At 40.2% G+C, this 23,325-nt stretch overlaps 1 protein-coding gene across 3 annotated transcripts in view; it reads left to right on the forward strand.

The window, feature by feature from the left end:
- Positions 1-23,325, forward strand: part of LOC124595045 (ATP-binding cassette sub-family A member 7-like) — a 610,990-nt gene that overhangs the window by 573,869 nt on the left and 13,796 nt on the right. For 2 of the 3 annotated variants that reach the window (XR_006978174.1, XR_006978175.1), the window contains 2 exons: positions 81-133; positions 5,549-5,683. Coding sequence is in view for 1 of the 3 variants with exons in the window: in XM_047133608.1 (XP_046989564.1) it covers positions 81-116 (36 nt within the window). In the remaining 2 variants the exon portion in view is untranslated. The remainder of the gene's footprint in view (positions 1-80; positions 134-5,548; positions 5,684-23,325) is intronic. The other variant, XM_047133608.1, reaches the window with a different exon arrangement.

Here is a 23,325-nt window from a genome sequence, read left to right on the forward strand (position 1 = left end):
GCAATTTTATTTTCATATGGTACACAATTCTTGAAAAATCACCAATAAAACAATCACTTTCTATTTTCATTGTGTTGCAGGTGTTCTTGCACTTTGCAATGGAGAATATGGGTTGAGAACGAAGCTCACTAAGGTAATTAGTACAAGATTTCCTGAAATTTCAGTAACGTACATTATCAATAAAGGGTAAGAATATTTGCATGAACAATCTGTGGTACACACAGGATAGAGTCTGTGTCTTTATTGTGATAAAATATGAATATGGTTCTGCTGCTCTGTTTTATAATATGCACTTATGTACCAACTTTCACTTGTAATATATAGCTGCATTGTGTCATAAAAAATATCAGATCTTGAGAATTAATGTAACATAGTACAAAATCCCTTACCATTTAATGGAACAATAGGGTAGTGTGCGATAAAAATTTTCTGTGAATATGTTGTACATAATTACCAGAACTGATTGTGTCAAATGGCAGTTATGAGATCAGAATGAAAATGTCTCAACCTGGCATTGTAAGACTGTATTTACACCTAAATGCACCTATTTTTTTACTTTATGTTCTTTTAGGTGCTGATCAGGGTGCGATGGCTTGTGAAGTGCTCAAAAGTGTATGTAATAGGTTGGATATTTAACAATTTGTACTGCAAATCCCTCAATTTTCTCATTTCCAAAGTACAGGGTGTATGTAAAATTCAGGAACACTTTCAATTATTTCTTGCACAAGAACGAAACATTGTACAGATGTCATACATATTGCATTTTGAAGAAAAACTCTGAAAGTTTTTTTCTTACACACATTCGATATGCTAAACATGAGTGACCCGGCCAATGGCAATACAGTGATCAAATTCTTGCTGTACCCGTCCCAGCATGGCATTGTCACCTGTGGCAGTCGCTTCCCGTATTCTCTCCTGGAGCTCTGCTACATCACGTGGTAGAGGCAGTACATACACCAGATCTTTGATGTGTCCCCACATAAAAAAGAAATCACACGAAGTGAGATCTGGTGATTGGGGAGGCCATTTCATAAAAGAGCTGTCCCCTTCTCTAGCACGGCACTTGAACTCACCATGTTTGCAACTAGCGCTGACTATCGGAAAATGACCAAACTACACTGTGGTGGTATACATAAATAAAAAAGAAAACTTTCAGGGTTTCTCTTCTAAATGACATATGTGAGATATCTGTACAATGTTTGGTTCTTGTGCAATAAATAATTGAAAGTGTTCCCGGACTTTATGCACACCCTGCATATTTTTGTGCATGTACTTTGCCTTTATTAAACGTATCTCTTTATCTTCCAGAATCAAGACCCCTCCTCAAATAGGTTATCATCCATTTCATTGAGAAGACTGACAGTTGCTGTCACTTATTATTTTACTCTTGAAAGGCAATCAACAAGAAACTGTCCATTTGCATCTCCTAGAGCACCACCCATAACATTTGCAACCTCTGTTTTTTGTGCAGAGATGTCAATTGAATTCTTTCTAATCGTGTTTAAACATTGCTGAGGAATTATTTTCACATTTGTTCTTGTGGTTAATTCTTAATGTAAACTTTATTACACTTTCTTCTGATACATCTCTGGAGTGTATTGTCTTATGCATCTTTAAATGTCAGTCATTTTGTTTGATATTATGCCCCTTTGGAATGTGCTCCATGCGGATCTTCATGGCTTTATTTGATTTCATTTACCTATTTCTTTAACTGATGAAAATTAAGAAGCAGACTCTCTACGAACCTATATTATATGAGGATAAATGTCCGTAGCCGTATCTCCTAAACAAAGAATTGGTTATGTGTGGGAGACTGTGTAGAGTAGGTGTTAACCACAAATTAAAACTGTGGATAGTAATCCACTAGACTCTTGCTAATCCGGCCATTCGCGGAAGTGCCAGATTATTGAGTGCCTGAAATTTAATTTATTTTATTTTATTATTTTATTCATTTATTTTGAAAACATAGGGGATATAGAGTACTATACTTTATTAAATGGAAGGATACAGTTTTAAAACATACATGATATACTTTATTAAATAAAAAAATACATTAATTTTCAAAGGAGTGTATACTGTAAATAATTATACAGTCGTATCACTCACTATGAAACATGTCCCCAGTTTTTAACTGTCGTAATGATGATACATGACTGCGGTATGCTTTATCACACAACTGCTTTACAAGCATTACATTGGTACTGCAAGTATCTGGTTGTTGCATAATGTACTCCAGGAAGACCTTGGCAGCCTCAGCACCAGCAATTGGAGAAATCTTCATCCTCGCTCCTCCTGTGTCCTCTTCTTTATCACTTTCATCATTACTTTCTTGCACACTTTTGATTATTTCTTCATCTGTTAAAGTTTGGTCCTTATCACAGTTTCCTCATTCAGCCACTTAGTAACATCTTCATCATCATGCTCTTCACTTTATCCCATGCTTCGGCTGCTGGGAAAACATCACCACATATGTTAATTGCTTTCCACACCTTCAGCATAGTCTCGATAGAGTCGTTTTAACTTTCGTTCAGCAAGGAGACAAGAAGTGAATGTCGATAATGGTGTTTAATTGATTCCAAAACTCCCTGGTCCATGGGCTGAATTAGGGCTGTCACATTGGGTGGGAGAAAGAGTGCGTGTACATGTAGACCATCGGACTTTAGAGAAACTGGGAGCATTGTCAGTTATAAGGATAGCTTTCAGTGGAAGCTTTTTCTTCTTTAGGTCTTTTCTCACTGCTGGTACAAACGTTTCGTGGAACCACAGAGAGAATATTTGTCTGTCCATCCACGCTTTCTTCTGAGTGCAATACTGCACTGGTAGAGTATTTATGTCAGTTTGTTGAAAACAACATGGATGTTGAGATTTTCCAATTACCATAAGCGGTAGTTTATGACTCCCGTTTGCATTACAACACACCATTAATGTTACATGCTGTATCTGTTGCTCGTAACCATGGGCTTCCTTCTCATTCTTGGCAGGTAATGTTTTTGAAGAAAGCATCTGGTAAAAGAGCCCTGTTTCACCAGCATTATACAAGGCAACAGCAGTTAAATCTTCTTCCTCTATTATCTCCTGTATCTTGCTTACAAACTCATCAGCATCCTTATGGTTAACTGAGCGACTTTCCCTGGTGACTGTCAGCTGCCAAATGTTGCTGTGTCTTAAACAAAGATGATGAGACTTACCAAACAAAAGTGCTGGCAGGTCGATAGACACACAAACAAACACAAACTTACACACAAAATTCTAGCTTTCGCAACCAATGGTTGCTTCATCAGGAAAGAGGGAAGGAGAGGGAAAGACGAAAGGATGTGGGTTTTAAGGGAGAGGGTAAGGAGTCATTCCAATCCCGGGAGCGGAAAGACTTACCTTAGGGGGGAAAAAAGGACGGGTATACACTCGCGCACACACACACACACACACACACACACACATATCCATCCGCACATACACAGACACAAGCAGACATTTCTAAAGGCAAAGAGTTTGGGCAGAGATGTCAGTCGAGGCGGAAGTAAAGAGGCAAAGATGTTGTTGAAAGACAGGTGAGGTATGAGCGGCGGCAACTTGAAATTAGCGGAGGTTGAGGCCTGGCGGATAACGAGAAGAGAGGATATACTGAAGGGCAAGTTCCCATCTCCGGAGTTCTGACAGGTTGGTGTTAGTGGGAAGTATCCAGATAACCCGGACGGTGTAACACTGTGCCAAGATGTGCTGGTCGTGCACCAAGGCATGTTTAGCCACAGGGTGATCCTCATTACCAACAAACACTGTCTGCCTGTGTCCATTCATGCGAATGGACAGTTTGTTGCTGGTCATTCCCACATAGAAAGCTTCACAGTGTAGGCAGGTTAGTTGGTAAATCACGTGGGTGCTTTCACACGTGGCTCTGCCTTTGATCGTGTACGCCTTCCGGGTTACAGGACTGGAGTAGGTGGTGGTGGGAGGGTGCATGGGACAGGTCTTACACGGGGGGCAGTTACAAGGGTAGGAGCCAGAGGGTAGGGAAGGTGGTTTGGGGATTTCATAGGGATGAACTAAGAGGTTACGAAGGTTAGGTGGATGGCGGAAAGACACTCTTGGCGGAGTGGGGAGGATTTCATGAAGGATGGATCTCATCCTCTCCACTCCGCCAAGAGTGTCTTTCCGCCGTCCACCTTTCTATGTGGGAATGACCAGCAACAAACTGTCCATTCGCATGAATGGACACAGGCAGACAGCGTTTGTTGGTAATGAGGATCACCCTGTGGCTAAACATGCCTTGGTGCACGGCCAGCACATCTTGGCACAGTGTTACACCGTCCGGGTTATCTGGATACTCCCCACTAACACCAACCTGTCAGAACTCCGGAGATGGGAACTTGCCCTTCAGTATATCCTCTCTTCTCGTTATCCGACAGGCCTCAACCTCCGCTAATTTCAAGTTGCCGCTGCTCATACCTCACCTGTCTTTCAACAACATTTTTGGCTCTTTACTTCCGCCTCGACTGACATCTCTGCCCAAACTCTTTGCCTTTACAAATGTCTGCTTGTGTCTGTGTATGTGCGAATGGATATATGTGTGTGTGTGTGTGTGTGTGTGTGTGTGTGTGCGCACGAGTGTATACCTGTCCGTTTTTCCCCCTAAGGTAAGTCTTTCCGCTCCCGGGATTGGAATGACTCCTTACCCTCTCCCTTAAAACCCACATCCTTTCGTCTTTCCCTCTCCTTCCATCTTTCCTGATGAGGCAACAGTTTGTTGCGAAAGCTTGAATTTCGTGTGTATGTTTGTGTTTGTTTGTGTGTCTATCGGCCTGCCAGCACTTTCGTTCGGTAAGTCACATCATCTGTGTTTTTAGACACACACAGTTTGATAGCCAACCTTCGCTAACTGCAAACAAGTTAATACCACCAAGTTGTATGTTAAATGCAGCTGCTTTTTTCCTTTATAATTGGGCCACTGACTGAAATTCCTTTACTGCATTGTTGTATGAACCATCTGTAAACAGCTATGTCCAGTTCTTCATTCTCACTCTTTCGCATAACCTTCCATTTTCCCAACTCACTATCCATTTGTGTTGAGTACTGTCGAGTAACATCTTTCTTTTTGATGTCATAAATAATTGCTCGCGCAGCATTGGACTGCACATCAATGGCTTCCTGTGAAGAACCTCGATTTAACTTATCTAAAATTTTGAGTTGCTGCTTGAGGTCTAGTGTAATGTGTTTCTTTTTAGAAGACATGATTCTGAACTGTAAACAAAGCTACAATTTCAAATACAGTATATAAAACATTGTTTAACTAAGCACAGTGAACATGTTTTTGGATGAGCGCTGGATTACTGAAAGGCCGGACTACTGAGAGCCGGATTAACGAGAGTCTAGTGTGTATATAATTATAATTTGGTGAACATTGCAATTTTCTTTGGATTCAACCCATTTATCACCAGGAACTACCTTAAATCTAAAATTGTGAGTTTTAAATTGATAATATGTTTTTCCATCTAAAATAAAAAGAAACTAAAGTATGAGTAATGCCACTATATAATTTTATATTTTCCAACAGGTGTCCATGTGACAAAAGAAGATATTGCAAGGCTTTGAGACTCTCCAGTGGATAAAAAATATTCTACTTAGAAATTTGATCTGATAAGCTGTCACGTGGACAATACGAGTTCTTCAGAGCAACCCAAAATCATTGGTATGCATTGTGATTTGGTGGTGATCACAGTTATAAAACTTATCCTGTTGATAAAGATGGAGACAAATTCTACTTATCAGGTGGCAGCAAGTCACTTACAGTAACACACACACACACTTTTGGACTGGTGATTTCTCTTATCCTATAGAAGAGGTTTACGTTGGAATAAATGACTAAATCAAAAGACAACAAGATAGGACAAGGGAGAAATTGACAATTCAATAAAAACAGATGAGCAGCCAGAGAAATCCAGACCAGGAAGAGCTATAAAGTGGGAATGAATAATCCTGGAGACACTGGAGGTCAGTAACAAGCCTGATTTGTTAAGCTAGATTGTTTTGGTTAGGGGTGGGCAAACAGCTGATGAATGGGCAGTCATTGAACTATGCCACAGCATACGTGATTGCACTGCCCTGGCCATGTGGGCAGTGGTGGCCAAGTAGTTCACACCCATGTGAAATGTGAGCATTAGGACTGCCCTGAAAGTAGCCTATGCTTGTGCCTGTCCACAGGCAAGCTGATAGGCAATCATGGGCACCCATGCCCCTGGGATAATGTAGGGACAGCAAAATTTAGAGGAACTAGCTTAAACTGTAGAGTGTGCTCCCACTTGTGAAATCCCAGACACAGAGAAGCAGGCTCCACCATCAACATGCAAATATTATATTACATATTGTGGTCTGTGACACAGGCTGTCACTTATTGCCAGTTGAGACTGTGTTTCTGTTTAACTAAAAGCTCAGTGGTGGTTATTCCAATACAGAAAACTGAACAGTGGTTCCATATCAGGCACTGTAGGGCAATTTAATATCTCCATTTAATGGAACCGAATATGGTTGCACATTGGTTATGACACTAGAATTTTGAGCAGAAATAGTGGGTTCAAAATCCTGTCCTGCTACTCAAATTTAGATTGTTTGTATGTCTTATTACTGACAAGAACATGGTTTGTGGACGTTAAGTGGTGACAACAATTTTCTCTGGGATAAATTTGAAGAACACTGGGTATGCTGGGTCAGAAAATACTAACTGTGGTGTAATGTCAGTCAATATATTGTGCACGCTTGCCCTGGAGGTCCATTAAACAGGAGTGTCAGGAAGCCTCAACCACAAACATACACTAATATTTTTCTCTTCTTGCTGTAAACTGTGAGTGTTCATTCCAGAGGAGTCTTCACACACTGCCATGGAGGATCAAGAACAGCTTCATAATTCATTCCAGAACAAACTATTCAAACACAGCACAAAGAAACAAAACTGAACATAGCAAATACAGTGGTAATGGGTGGTTTCTTTGCCAAAGAAGTTTTGCAGAGAGAGGGGAAAAAGTGCTAATGACCAAAGCTTTTGGAAATATTAGGGAACTGAGGGCTAAAGGAAAATGGCATGCACAAAACAACCCCTTGTTGCTTTTGACAGATATCAGTAATATTGGGGGATAGGTGATGAGGCACAGAAAATTGCCTTGTAACCAAGGTGGTGCAGTAACAACTAAAAGTTAAGACAGTGACAAGATGATTTATACCTGTGCAACAAATCTTATCCAAAGAGATACATTTTCTGGGAATGGAAAGTTGCAGAGGAGGAAGCATTTCCCTAGAAATAATAGAAACTTTGAAAGCACAAGTAAATTTTGTTTGTTGGTAAGCTTAACAGATACTGAACAATTAAGTGTGATGAATACCAGTACTGAAGAAATTCATCATTCAGAACAGAACCACAGGACTTCTCTGCGAAAATATTGTGTTACAGAATCAGAACATTATATGGAAAGCACTCTCTAGATAAACAATGCACAGGTTGAATATCCTCGTTCTCATGTTTACCAGAATTAGAGCATCATATGGAAAGCTCCCATGAGATAAACAATGCACAAGTTGAATATTCTAGTTCTTATGTTTGGTTGCAAAAGATAAAATAATTATGGGTAAGTCTAACAAAATGAGAGTGACAGAAAGTGCAAAATGGTTGATCAGAAATGGTTAGAGGACAAATGCAAGGGTGTGGAAGCATGCATAACTAGGGGAAAGGTAGGTGCCACCTATAGAAAAATTAGAGATAACTTTGGAGAAAAGAGAAGCAACTGCAGAAAGCACTCTCTAGATAAACAATGCACAGGTTGAATATCCTAGTTCTCATGTTTACCAGAATTAGAGCATCATATGGAAAGCTCCCTCGAGATAAACAATGCACAAGTTGAATATTCTAGTTCTTATGTTTGGTTGCAAAATATAAAATAATTATGGGTAAGTCTAACAAAATGAGAGTGACAGAAAGTGCAAAATGGTTGGAGGACAAATGCAAGGGTGTGGAAGCATGCATAACTAGGGGAAAGGTAGGTGCCACCTATAGAAAAATTAGAGATAACTTTGGAGAAAAGAGAAGCAACTGCATGAATATCAAGAGTTTAGATGGCATGCCAGTGCTAAGCAAAGAATGAAAAGCTGAAAGGTGGAAGGGCTATGTAGAAGTTCTATATAAGGGAAACAAACTTGACGACAATGTAATAGAAAGAAAAAGAACAGGAGATAGCTGAGAATGAGATGGGAGTAATGATACTACCAGAAGAATTTGACAGGCCATTGCAAGCCGTAATTCAAGACAAGGCCCCTGGGTCAGACAACATTCCCTTAGAATTATTGAGATCCTTGAGAGAACAAGCCATGGCAAAATCATTCCACCTGGTGCACAAGATATATGAGACAGTATGTTACCCATATTTTGGGGGCTGGGATAATTAGGGAGCAGGGACTGTGTTGTAAGAGTAAATCCCATCTGTGCAGTTTAGAAAAACTGTTGGTGGAGGGGAGGATGAAGATGGCTTGGGTAGTGAAGCAACCATTGAAATCAAGCACGTTATGCTCAGCTGCATGTTGTTCCATAGGGTGGCAGTGGCCGTTCATCCTGGTGGACAGCTGTTTGGTCATCATCCCAGTATAAAAAGCTGTGCAATGATTGCAGCAGAGCTGGTAAATGAGGTGGCTGCTTTCACAAGTGGCACAGCTCCTGATGGGATAGGATAGACCTGTGAGAGGACTGGAATAGGAAGTGCTGTGTGTGTGTGTGTGTGTGTGTGTGTGTGTGTAGATTGTGCAGGTCTTGCACCTAGGTCTTCCACAGGGATATGATCCTTGCAGCAAGGGGTTAGCATTGGGAGTAGCATAGGGATGGACTAGGATGTTGTAGAGGTTGGGTGGGCAACGGATCACCACTTTAGGAGTGGTGGGAAGGATCTCAGGTAGGATGTCCCTTGTTTAGGGGATGATGATAGATAATCAAAGCCCTGGCAAAGGAAGTGGTTTAGTTGTCCCTGTCCGGGATTGTACTCAGTGATGAAGTGTCCCCCCCCCCTCCCCTTTGTGGCTGGTTTTTAGGGGTGGTGGGAGGGGTAATAGCACAGCAGATCTGTTTGTGGATAGTGCCTGTTTGTGAAGTCCTTCATGAGGATCTCAGCACACTAAGCAAAGGAGTTCTCAATATTCCATCTAGGAAAACATGATTGCTATCAGATGAAAGAGTATTGAAAGAGCTGCATCAAGCCATTCTTCTAACTGAAGAAGACCACCACCACCACCACTATCAACAACAACAACATTGAAATTAATGTTAGGTGAAATGTCCTACATTGGTTGTCAGTTAGTCATCAATGATGACTACATAATTTGTGTAAGACAGGAGACAAACAGATTTCCAGGGTCCAGAAAATGTTTAGGGTCTTCTATAATTAAATGAAACCCCTGGGCAATAAATGACAGATGATTAGAACTCAAAGCAAGAATATGTTCATTTGTTTGTTTTTGGTACCTGGAGCTCCTGGTGACTATGGAGATCAGGTTTGTGTATGATGATAGGATGCAGAAGTGCAAAATTCACGTGTAATAAGAATCTCTATAGGTCAGGTGTGAGGTCTTGTAATACGGCACTGGTTTATGGGAACACTATTGTAATCACCTCACAAATGATAGGAAAGCTATCTGAATCTCTGAGTTGCTTCCTCCTCTCCAACCATTTTCTGGCTTTTGCCTGATGGAGGAATCCTTGCTCCAGAAAAGTAACATTAACTTTGGATTTTTTGTGATTCCTGTGCCACCTTTTAAGTTTAATTTGTTCTATATTTATCAACTGTAATTCCAGTTTTGATATAGTTTATTTAGAAAATCATTTATGTATTCTGCAATATCTTATATTTACCAGGTACATAATTATGAAAAGTCCATCAACAATACTATGAAAAGGATAGATTGCTACTCACTGTAAATATGACATGGTGGGTTGTAGACAGACACAACAAAAAGTCTGTTATACATCAAGCTTTCAACCAAAGTCTTCTTCAGAAAAGAAAACACACCCACACACTCACACAAGCAAGCACACCTGATTCACACAACTGCTGTCTCCAGCTGCTGTGGCCATAATGCAACTGTCACATCGAATGAAAGCAGCATTCCAGAGTGGGACTAAGAATGGGAAGAGAAGAATGCCAGGGGCAGTGTTGGGAGGCTGTGATGGGGCAGGGGAAGGCAGTGAGCACAAAAGGGGAGGAACAAAAATGACCAGTGGGTGAATTGGAAAGAAGGACTGGGGAATGTGTTGTAAGGATAACTCCCAACCTTGAGTTCAGAAATCCGAAGGTGGAGGGGAGGATGTCCCAGGCTGTGAAGCAGCCATTGAAAACAAGCATGTTATGTTCAACTGCTGTTGTGTGACAGGGTGGCCCACTTTGTTTCTGGACAGAGATTGGTGGTGGCCATTCATCCTGGTCGACTGCTGGTTGGTAGTCACACCAACATAAAAGGCTGTTCAACGACTGTTGCAGAGCTGGTATATGACTTGGATCCTCCCCTCCACCACCAGATTTTCTGAGCTGCATCGATGGGAGTTATCCATTCTCTGGATCTGAAATTATCCCAGCCTCAACCTACGGTAACTTACTATCCCCACAATCTCCATCCAACTGTTTACTGAGTGAGGTGGCACAGTGGTTAGCACACTGGACTTGCATTTGGGAGGACAGTGGTTCAAATCCTCATACAGCCATCCAAATTTAAGTTTTCTGTGATTTTCTTAAATTGCTTCACACAAATGCTCCTGGCAAATCCTTCGATAAGGACATGGCCAATTTTCTTCCCATCCTACCATAATCCAAGCTTCTGATACATTTCTAATGTCCTCTTTATCAACAGGTTCCACCCCTTCTGTTCAATCAACTGCTCCGAATTCATGTCCCTTTACTGTCTTTGTGCGCCACTCTCAGCCAATGCACCCACAGGTCTTTTCCCATTTCTCTGTTCCTCTCCTCACTTGCTCCCCCCCCCCCCCCCCCCTCCCTTCCCTGTAGCCTCCCAACATTGTGCCTGGAAGCCTTGTCCTGCCACCTCCTTGCATGCTCTGCCAGACGGCACTCTTCTCTCCCCCCACCAATACCAAGCTATCCCTCTCACTGCCCCATCCCACTACAAATTGCTGCTTTTGTTCAATGTGACAGTTGCACTCTGGCTGCAATAGCCAGAGATAGTGGTCATGTGTCCATGGGGTTTGCTTGTGTGTGTGAGTGTGTATGTGTTTTCTTTCCTAAAGCAGGCTTTGGCTGAATGCCCAATGTGTAAGTCTTTTTCTAGTGCGTGTCTGCATCTCAAAGTGTCATCTTTATGGTGATTAGCAATCTGTCCTTTCCATAATATTGTTAGCTTTGTAATTAATAGACATCTCTTAAAACTATGGTTGCTCTTCAATGTATGGCACTCTGTGGCTGTGCTCTGCATAGTAGACTCGTTATAATTTTTTTATTTATTTTATTTATTTATTTATTGTTCTGTGGGACCAAATTAAGGAGAAGTCTCCATGGTCATGGAACGAGTCAATCCATGAAATTATAACACGATATTAGAAACAGATAAAATGAACTATAAAAAAAAAAAATATTCAGGTGACAAGTCGTAAGTTTAAATGAAGAAAATCAACAATGTAACACTGGAATTAGCTTAATTTTTTAGCTCTTCCAGGAGCTCCTCGACAGAATAGAAGGAGTGAGTCATGAGGAAACTCTTCAGTTTAGACTTAAAAGAGTTTGGGCTACTGCTAAGATTTTTGAGTTCTTGTGGTAGCTTATTGAAAATGGATGCAGCAGAATACTGCACTCCTTTCTGCACAAGAGTCAAGGAAGTGCATTCTACATGCAGATTTGATTTCTGCCTAGTATTAACTGAATGAAAGCTGCTAACTCTTGGGAATAGGCTAATATTGCTAACAACAAACAACATTAAAGAAAATATATACTGTGAGGGCAATGTCAGAATTCCCAGATTTTTGAATAGGGGTCGACAAGAGGTTCTCGAACTTACACCACATATAGCTCAAACAGCCCGTTTTTGAGCCAAAAACACCCTTTTTGAATCAGAAGAATTACCCCAAAAAATAATACCATACGACATAAACGTATGAAAATATGCGAAGTAGACTACTTTTTGTGTTGAAGTGTCACTTACTTCAGATACTGTTCTAATGGCAAATAAAGCAGCATTTAGTTTCTGAACAAGATCCTGGACATGGGCTTTCCACAACAGCTTACTATCTATCCGAACGCCTAGGAACTTGAACTGTTCCGTCTCGCTTATAATATGCCCATTCTGTCTGATCAAAATATCGGTTCTTGTTGAATTGTGAGTTAGAAACTGTAAAAACTGAGTTTTACTGTGATTTAGCATCAAATTATTTTCCACAAGCCATGAACTTATTTCATGAACTACATTATTTGTTACTGTTTCAATATTACACACAAGATCCTTCACTATCAAGCTGGTGTCATCAGCAAACATAAATATTTTTGAATCACCTGTAATACTAGAAGGCATATCATTTATATAAATAAGAAACAGCAGTGGCCCCAGCACCGAACCTTGGGGAACGCCCCACTTAACAGTGCCCCATTGGGACTGAACATCACTACCACTCTCAATATTGTGGAGAATTACCCTCTGCTTTCTGTTCTTAAAGTAAGAGGCGAACCAATTGTAAGCTACTCCCCCTTACTCCATAATGGTCCAACTACTGCAGTAATATTTTGTGGTCAACACAGTCAAAAGCCTTCGTTAAATCAGAGAAAACACCTAGCATTCGCAACCTTTTATTTAATCCGTCCAAAACCTCACAGAGAAAAGAGAATATAGCATTTTCAGTTGTTAAACCATTTCTAAAACCAAACTGAACATTTGACAGCAAATTATGTGAATTTAAATGCTCCAGTAACCTTGTATATACAACCTTCTCGATAACTTTAGCAAACACCGATGGCATAGAAATAGGTCTAAAATTGTCAACATTATCAATGTCTCCCTTTTTATAAAGTGGCTTCACTACCGAGTACTTTAATCGGTCAGGAAACCGACCACTCCTAAAGGAAAAGTTACAGATATGGCTGAGTACTGGGCTAACATACATAGAACAATACTTCAGTATTCTGCTAGATACCCCGTCATATCCATGAGAGTTCTTGGTCTTTAGTGATTTAATTATTAACTCAATCTCCCTCTTGTCAGTATCATGGAGGAGCATTTCAGGTAACAGTCTCGGAACACTTTTTTCTAAGAGCGCTATATGATTCCCTGTTGGGACTAGGTTTCTATTTTGTTCGCCTGCTGTATTCAGAAAGTGATTATTAAATACTGTACATATATGCGACTTATCAGTAACACGGACATTCCCACTACGCACTGATTCTATATCCTCGACCTGTCTCTGCAGACCAGCAACTTCCTTTACGACTGACCATATGGTTTTAATTTTATACTGAGACTTAGCTATTTTATCTGCATACCACATACTTTTTGCCTTCCTAATAACATTTTTAAGCACCTTACAATACTGTTTGTAATGGGCTGCTGATTTAGATTTTGACTGTTTCTAACGTTTTGATATAATTGCCACTTTGTTCTACAAGATATTCTTATCCCTCTAGTCAGCCACCCAGGCTGCCTGTTTGTGCTAGTACCCTGTTTTAAACGTTCTAACGGAAAGCAACTTTCAAAGCGCATGAGAAAAGTCTTGAGAAAAGCATTATATTTATCGTCTACTGTATCAGCGCTATGAACATCTTGCCACTCTTGTTCCTTGATAAGATTTACAAAGGTCACTACAGCAACTGGATCAGCTTTCCTGAACAGCTGATGACCATATTTAACACGTGTTGCAGCACAAAAATCTTTTAAAGTTAAAATTTGTGCATCATGATCTGAAAGGCCATTCACCTTTTTGGTAACAGAATGCCCTTCTAGTAATGAGGAATGAACAAAAATGTTGTCTATGGTTGTTCTACTGTTCCCTTGCACTCTCGTTGGAAAGAATACGGTTTGCATAAGATTATATGAATTAAAGAGGTCTACCAGCATCCTCTTTCTTGCACAATCACTTATACAATTAATATTGAAGTCACCACATATAACTAACTTTTTGTATTTTCTATAAAGTGAACCAAGAACCTCCTCTAGCTTTAGCAAAAATGTTGTGAAATCGGAGTCTGGGGATCTATAAATAACAAACTTAGAAGTTTATTGATTTTGTTTATGATAATGATAGAATGTTGTACACTATGTAAACTAACACCTTTGCAGTGTCAAAATCTTATGTGGAATAATCTACCACTTTGATCTAATTATTAGTAGTCCTAGTTACTCATATGGAGGCACTGGCTCAGCTTCCAGTGATCTCAATTTTTTTTCCATAGTGGTAAAGTCTGTAACAGGGTCCACTCAGCATTGTCAGGCCAATATAAGAAGGTTTGGACACCAATATACGCAGGTTAACACTAGGTATTATCAATGGATAATAATTATAGTGTGATCCGTGAGCCTCCCAGTGACCTTCCCAATTTTCTCCTGTAGTGGTAAAATCAGTAATAGGGTCTGCTCAGCATCATCAAGCCAATATGAGAATATGTGACACCAATATATGGAGGTTAACATTGAGTTATCAATGCATGATGATTATAGTGTGACCCCCAAGCAATGTAATGGTAGGCTCCATACACACCAATACCTATAGTTAAAGATTTGATGACTGTATGCCACTTTGAGCATGGTTGCAAAACTTCAGTCACTTGTTGCCAATTTAGTAGTGGTGATTAACCTTCATATAGTATCTGGAATGAATTTTTATGTTGGGTCTTATATCCATATGCTACAATTCAGTAGCTGTGGAAGCAAAGAGAATTCAAAAACAAAGTCAAATTGATGTTGACAGCTAAGAGCAAGGAGAGCAGTATGATGAGTGTTCAGTGAATTCTAAACTAAAATTGCTGTTTTGTGTTCTGAAGAGACAGTAAATCAACTATTCAGTCACTTAGTGATCACACTGACATAAAAATTTACCAAATTCAAAATTGTGAAAGTGTTTCACTGCTGAAGATCACATAACACAGTTTCTCCTTTCATTAACTACATTAATGCTTAAGTGACAGATATCGAGATAAACAAAAAAATCGATTAACTTAGCTTAAGAGTGATAACTGATGAGAACTGTATAGATTGTGTAAGAAGGACCTCTCTCATTCTAGCAGCAGTTCATTGGACATGCATGAGCAGTGAAAGGTTCCAATTGATTTGATATCAGTAAGAATTGACACATATTTTGCCAACAATGACCCTGTGAAACTCAACTAAAAAAACGAACATTTGAGTCTGACAACAGTAAGTTGCCATGCCAAGCAACTGGATATTGGAAGAGTGTTATAAAGTAATCCACAGAAATAATGATCCACAAGAACTTTGTAAATAAGGATAAAAGTTACTGCTAAATTTAGCTTGAAATTCCATATAGCATCTATACTTCAGGAGCCATGAACAGCACACGAGGCAGATCAAGAATGCCCATGGAGAAATTCGAGCACAGCCTCTGACCCTCACTTACCCCCTCCTTTCCCCCTGGCAGGCAGCACAAGACTTAAGTGCCCACCGAGCGAGGTGGCGCAGTGGTTAGACACTGGACTCGCATTCGGGAGGACGACGGTTCAATCCCGCGTCCGGCCATCCTGATTTAGGTTTTCCGTGATTTCCCTAAATCACTCCAGGCAAATGCCGGGATGGTTCCTTTAAAAGGGCACGGCCGACTTCCTTCCCCGTCCTTCCCCAATCCAATGAGACCGATGACCTCGCTGTCTGGTCTCCTTCCTCAAAACCAACCAACCAACTTAAGTGCCCACAGCCAAGTAAAGGGGTGGCTGCCTCACTAGTATAAATATGAGGAAATCTGCAATATCTCGACATTTAAACAGAATTTGTTACGTACACCACAAGTGGAAACATCGCAGCATCTCAACACTGTCAACCAACTGAAAACTAGAGAGATTGTCAACTGTAGTATGTGCTAAGAAAGCCTACATTCACACACACAGCAGCTCTACGGGGAGGATGTACTCTGCTGCTTCAAATTGCTGCAGACAGAATTCACCAGCAAGGCAGAACTTCTTAGCACATTGGCCTTCCGCCAGCAGTGCTGAATTGAGAAAATCTTAATGTTTTTCAGAACTGCAGCATCCAGTGAAATCTATGGAAACCACTCAGATAATATGATGGATGGGCATGGCCGTTGAAACGAAGCTCAATTGCTTCACACAGAGCTGGACAAAAATGAATGAATCCTGTTCCCATGCCACCACATACCAGGATTTACAGGGACTGCAGCTCATATGTCAGTAGGGAGGTACAGAAACAGCACACTTCCACAATGCAACTTGGGATAATGGCAGACTGCTGGGAGCACAGACTGCAAACTAGGAGACAAACAATATTAGAACAAGTAGAAAGAACAGTGTTCTGTCACAACTTTGGCCCTCTCTAAAGGGATGAACTTTTAACGTGTCCCAAGAACCATAATGAAACAAGACATTATTAGTGGCTTGGAAGAAACAAAGTAAGGCTTGTCAAGCAAAGATGAATGGTGAAACAGAAGGCTCTGTGAGCACTATGGAAGATGTTGACACACTTTTCCTACCTGCAGACAGAGGGAATCCAGTGGTATCAACATGTACCGAAAGTTACGCTGGACTTGTTTTCAAGAGGGGCAAACCCACGTCCGGCCATTCTGATTTAGGTTTTCTGCAATTTCCCTAAATCACTTAAGGCAAAAACCAGAATGGTTCCTTTGAAAGGGTATGACCACTTTCTTTCTCCATCCCTCCCTAATCTGAGTCTGTGCATTGTCTCTAAATACCTCATTGGCAATGAGATGTTAAACAATAATCTACAATAATCTCCTCTTCCTCCTCCTCCAAGGACCCAAGAACAGTGATTGTTAGGATAACAACTGTTCTGCTGATTAGCTCAAATCTGCCAAAAGCAGTGAAAAAGTAGCTGTATTCTAGGGCACCAGGCACACCACACCTGTATGGATTTCCAAAATCCACAAGGAAAAAGTGACGATGGTTAACAGTGAACACCACCAACTCACTGATGTATAGACTGTCCTAGTACTTAGTTATGCTACAAAAACCCCATGTGGGACACTGCAGTCACAATGTGAAGAATTTGGCTTATTTGTGAACTTCTGCTGGAGACTATTCTAAGTCTCTGAGGCATTTCTGGCTCATTGCTTTGAGGTTTACACATTAAAACTATATTTGCCATTGGTTCCCCACTGGCCTCTAGGATTGCAAATACCTGCATCAACACTCTGAGGAGGTGGCACTTCAACCCAAGAACTACTACTGTCACATCAGTGAAATATTTGTGGTGTGAAAGCACAGCAGACAGGTGCTCGATGGGTTGCTGGATCATTTAAATGGCATTCGCATCCTAATAATGGAGAAGGCCCATGGAGACCTGTGCCTGCGTGAAATGAGCTGCTACCGTCTGGCACAGAGGCATACAGTGTTAATCACCTTGGTGCATAGAGTGCATTTCATATGTGACAAAGAAAACCATCTAACCAAGTTACAACACAGTAAGGAAGTCAGTGGCTCTGATAAGGCACATAGACCAGTTCCCATCAGATTACAAAAGTTAAGCACCATCGGGTGTAGCCTGTACTTGGATGTGGAACCATTCAGGTATGCCATGCCCTGTTGACAATTTTCTCTTTGCCTTTACAGCAGAGAGGGCAGGAGGGTTGATGACGTAATGTCTCTGACGACCCGTCTTTGCACTAAGGTCCTGAATTCAATTTCAAATCTCTCAACAGTGTCTCATGGTACGATGGTGTGTGACACTGATGATGGTAATGTGTCCCTCAGATGTGGACATTCTTAAGTTCAGTGGCCCCTAGGTGCTCTTTGAGACAATTAGGCAATATGACAGCACCAGGTTTCACTCTCTCCCTTCTCTCATCGTCCCCAACATGAACATGGCATAATACACACACAATTGCAGTCACCTACACTTAACACATACACCTATAAACACAGCTCATATTTCATGAAGGGAAGATGCCGCCAGGCATGAAGGATAAGGAAACCTTTCCAATTAGGCGGCTGAACCTGCCCTTCTGGGTCTCCCAGCCATTCATACCACATGACTTTACCTTTTAGCTTAAGGAAATGAAAAGGTATGCAGTGCAGTCCAGTTTGGATTGGTGTTCAAAGAAAGAAAAGATGTTCGAAGAAGAGAGAACAGACAAGAGACTCATTTTTCTTCATAATTCTTCAGTTCGGAACCACACTGCTGCTATGGTTGCAGGTTCGAATCCTGCCTCGGGCATGGATGTGTGTGATGTCCTTAGGTTAGTTAGGTTTAAGTAGTTCTAAGTCTAGGGGACTGAAGACCTCAAATGTTAAATCCCATAGTGCTTAGAGCCATTTGAACCATCTTCATAATTTTGGGCACTCTCAGCCAAGCTCATGATCCTGCTTGAAAAATGTGACATCGAAAGCATATTCCAATAACTCCACTGGGAAGAAACCACCAGAACTTAATAACCCAGGAATTTATAGCATGCCATGTAAATGTAGTCTTCATTACATTGTGAAAATGTGAGGAAGACTTCAGATTTGCAGGTTTAGGTAACAAAGAGAAATCAGCAGGGGAGTAGTACAGAGATTTGAGTGCAGCCTCTAGTGACTCCCACCCTCACCCACGGGCCTTACAAGACTCTTGCATCCACAGCCTTGTGTACGGGTGGCGACCTCATCAGCATAAATATAGAACATCCACAATATCTTGACATATGACACAGGGTGAAATGTCACAGTATCTTGACACCACAACTTGTTTGGACACTCGACAGATTTTCATCACTTATTAAGAGCTGGCTGAAAACTTGTGCAGCTTTTCAAGAATAGAACTTCATTATAGATAACTGCATAATTTGTGAAAACTTTGAGGTTATTACTAATACTGACTGCCAGTCCATTAACATACAACATAAACAGCAAGGGGCCAAACACATTTTCTTTGGGCAAGACCTGATATTACTTCTACATTTGTCACTGACTCTCCAACCAAACTAACATGCAGCATCCACCCTACCAAGAAATCCTCACTTCATTCATAAATTTCACTTGCTACTCTATATTATCATACTTTTATTAATAATTGGTGATGCTGTATGGAGCTAATTTTTTTCAAAAGTCTAGAAATACTGCATCTAGCTGATTGCCTTGAGCCAAACATCTGAAAGTAAAGTCTGGGTTGAGTTTCACATCACCTATGTTTTTAGCATTAGTACCAGTTGGCATGAAGGTGATCTCTTCACGATACCTCTTTATGTTTGAGTTGGGAATATGTACTAAGATCCTGTAACATTTGGATAGCAATGACATTGGACAACTGCTTTGTGGATCACTTTGTGGAGATGGATGTGACCTCTGCCTTCTTGAAGTATTGGGTACAGTGTTTGTTAGAGGGATCTACAGAATATTATGATTAAAAGAGAGGCCACCAGTTCTGTATAGAATCTGACAGGGATTCCCTTTGTCCTGGGACATCATAAGCACCATTGTCCAATTTAGGGTTGGAACCTTAGTATGATTCTGCTGAACTATGCTGAGAATACAAGTTTACTTTTATTTCCGTTATGCAGATGGCTGTACTTAGCATTTCCTCTTGTCAAAAAGAGTATAGAAGGTGTTGCAGAAGTTTGTTTATTATTACTGCAAGATAATCATCAAGTAAGATCCTTTTTTATATCTCAGAGAACACTAACCAGAGACTTTCTAGTACATAAAAAAAACTTTTCCTTTTTTTATGCCAGTCCTCATGCTTTGACCAACTCATTTGGTTGCTATTTTCTTTATGGTACGAAGTGATGGACTCATGCCTGAAAAATACATACAAAACCAACTGGACTCGAGTGACCAAACATTGCAGAAATTTGGTATGCCTGTGGCTATTTCACACACTTTTAATAATCATTTGCCCAATACCATAATATACACTTTCTCAAAATTTCAGTCTCTGATTGCAGTTTTTGGATGTCAGGCTTCTGAATTCACAGGAGAAGGCTAACACCTTTCAATTCAGCAGCTTTCTTCTTAACTGTTGGAAATGAAAATTATCCATTTTATAAAACATTCATCAACTATTGATGACATTCTTTTCGGGATAAACCACCCAAAACAATTTTATCAACACACAGTATTAAAATTTATCCATTTGGGCGAAACAAATGATCACTTTATTTACGGCATATTTTGTTTACATCCTGTTTTCAAAGTTAATACTTAATTTACATTGTCTTGCAACATAGCTCAGCATGACAAAAATAAAAATTTATTTACATTAGTACTGGCTCTGTCATAGGTCCATAAATTTTTATTGCCTTTTACCAAATCGTAAATGAACACTCAGTGTAAGGAAAAACACAAATTGCCATTTTTCTGGAAGTATCTAGATTGCTACATTAAGATTGCATTTTACATGACACACACACACACACACACACACACACACACACACACACACACACTCTCACTCTCTCTCTCTCTCTCTCTCTCTCTCTCTCTCTCTCTCTCTCTCTCCAAAGTGAAAAGTGATTAATTCACCGACATATTTATTCCATAAATCTCAGCGTGCATGAAGAAGCAGTCACTGTATACTGTTTCTGTAAGGTATTGTAACAACACATTATCACTAGTCCGTATCTACACACAATGACGTAGATGTAGAAATACAGGGTGTATAAAAAGAATCATACAGTTGGGCACATCTTTATTTCTGAAACTAATAAACATGTACAGTGAGTTTTGTTTTTTGATGAACAGGAAACTCAAAAAGCTTTCTTTCATACATTTTCATAGGTGTTCAATATGCCCCCCTTGAGATCCATGGCATATGTCAGTGCAGTATTCAAATTTTTCCCACACTGCAGCAAGCATGTCTTGAGTTACAGCTTCCATAGCTGCTGTTATGTGATGTCTCAGGTCATTTATTGTTGTTGGTAATGGAGGCACATAAGCAGAGTATTTTATAAACCCCCACAAGAAATAATCACATACAGTCAGTTCTGGTGACCTTGGAGGCCAGTAATGTAAGGCTTAATCATTTGGTCCAATGCAACCGATCCATCATTGAGTAATCCTTTGATTTAAAAATTCCCACACTTCCAGATGCCAGTGCCCCATACTGCTGGTAAAAAATGAAGTCAATTGAATTAGTCTCCAACTGTGGGAAAAGAAAGTTCTCAAGTATATTGAGATATGTGCTTCCTGTAGCAATGTTGTCGGCAAAGAAAAATGGACCGTACACCTTTTCCCGTGAAGCTGCACAAAAATCATTAAATTTTGGAGAGTCCGTATCATGTTGTACAACTTCATGTGGTTGTTCCATACCCCTTATTCTCACGTTATGACAGTTCACCTTTCCATATAAATGAAATCTTGCTTGTCATTAAACACTAAGCGTGGGTGAAAACTGTCATCCTCCATCTTGCCAAGAAAGAAATTACAGAACTTCACATGTTTTTGTTTATCAACTTTATGAAGAGCTTGCAGTAGCTGAATTTTGTACGGTTTCATGTGTAAACATCAACGCAGTACACACCAGACGGACACAGATGACATGTTAAGCTGGCGAGCTACATGGAAAATGGATTTCTGCGGACTCCTTGTGAAACTATGGTGGGTACGATCGACATCTGTCAAAGACACACGGGGATGGCATGGCGATTTGCCTTTACACAAACAACCTGTTTCTCAAAATTATTCATGCCCATCTAATGCTCTGTGTTGTAGGAGGATCCACACCATACCTAATACAAAAGTCGCGTTGAACAGCTATTACTGACCCACACTGCTGCTACCTAGCAGTAACCATGTAAAATTCGAGAGTTTGCTCTTTCCAACAGTATTCATGCACATATCTCAAATAACATACAAAAAAATAACTGTTAAGTCAGATGGTTCTTTTTGATACACCCTGTATAATATGAGGACAGTACAAAAAGTGAGTTACATTTATTATGACAGGCCAATCAACTTTTATTGAATGCCACACTGCACTTCACTCCAAAGATATACACAGATGTATGACACCATTTTTCAACAGTCTTCAAGACTATGTAAACAATGTTCCGAATGTTCTACCAATCCTCAACATCCATTTCTTGTAGAATCTTAGGAAGTATTTTGCCTTCAACATAATGGGGTATCTCAAACAGAATGATCATCTCCATGGCAACCTGCATGCATTCCAAAAAACATCCCACTTTTCTCATATGACATCCTGAAAGTCGTGGATCAAGGTAGGCAGGTAGATGCTATATTTCTCAATTTCCAAAAAATATTTGACTCTGTGCTACATCCGTGCTCATTATCAAAAGTAAGATCTACAGGTTATCAACTGAAATATGCGACAGGATTGAGATGTTTTTGGTAGGGAGGATGCTTCATGTTGACTTGGATAGAGTGTCAACAACTTTTGGTTTGTCCCGAGGAACTGTATTGGGACCCTTACTGTTCGGTTGTTTATCATTGACCATGCAGATAACATTAATAGCAACCTCAGACCTGTCGCAGGTGATATATAACGTACTGTCTGCAAATATTCAGTTAGTTCTTCAAGTGGTGCAAAGATTGATAGCTTGCCTTAAATGTTCAAAAATGTAAAACTGTACACTTCTCAAAATGAGAGAATGGAGTATCCTATGACTACAATAGCAATGACACCCATTGGGAATCTGTCAACTCATACAAATATGTGAGTGTAACATTTTGCAGCGATATGAATCGAACGATCACAGTCTGAGGCATAGGGAAAGCAGGTAGCAGGCTTCAGTTCATTGTTAGAATACTAGGAAAATGCAATCAGTCTAAAGGGAGATTGCTTTTCAATCAGTTGTGCAACCCATTCTAAAATACTATGTTTGGGACCCATACCAAATAGGACTAATGGCGGCTATTGAATGTATACAGACAATGGCAGTATGAATGGTCACAGTCTGTTTGACCAGTGGGAGAGTGTCATAGAGATATTGAAGAAACTGAACTGGCAGACCCTTGAAGTTAAGAAGCAAATTATCTCAAAAAAGCCTACTTAAAATGTTTAAAGAACCGGCTTTAAATTATGACTCTAGGAATGCACTACAATTCCATGCTCATTGCTCCCAAAGCAATTGTGAGATCAAGATTAGATTAATTATAGTGTAGGCAGAGATATTTAAACAGTCACTCTTCCTGCACTCCATACGTGAATGGAGTGGGAAGAAGCCCTAATAACTGGCAC

Source organism: Schistocerca americana, chromosome 2 (genome assembly GCF_021461395.2).
Source record: "Schistocerca americana isolate TAMUIC-IGC-003095 chromosome 2, iqSchAmer2.1, whole genome shotgun sequence".
Lineage (NCBI taxonomy): Eukaryota > Metazoa > Arthropoda > Insecta > Orthoptera > Acrididae > Schistocerca > Schistocerca americana.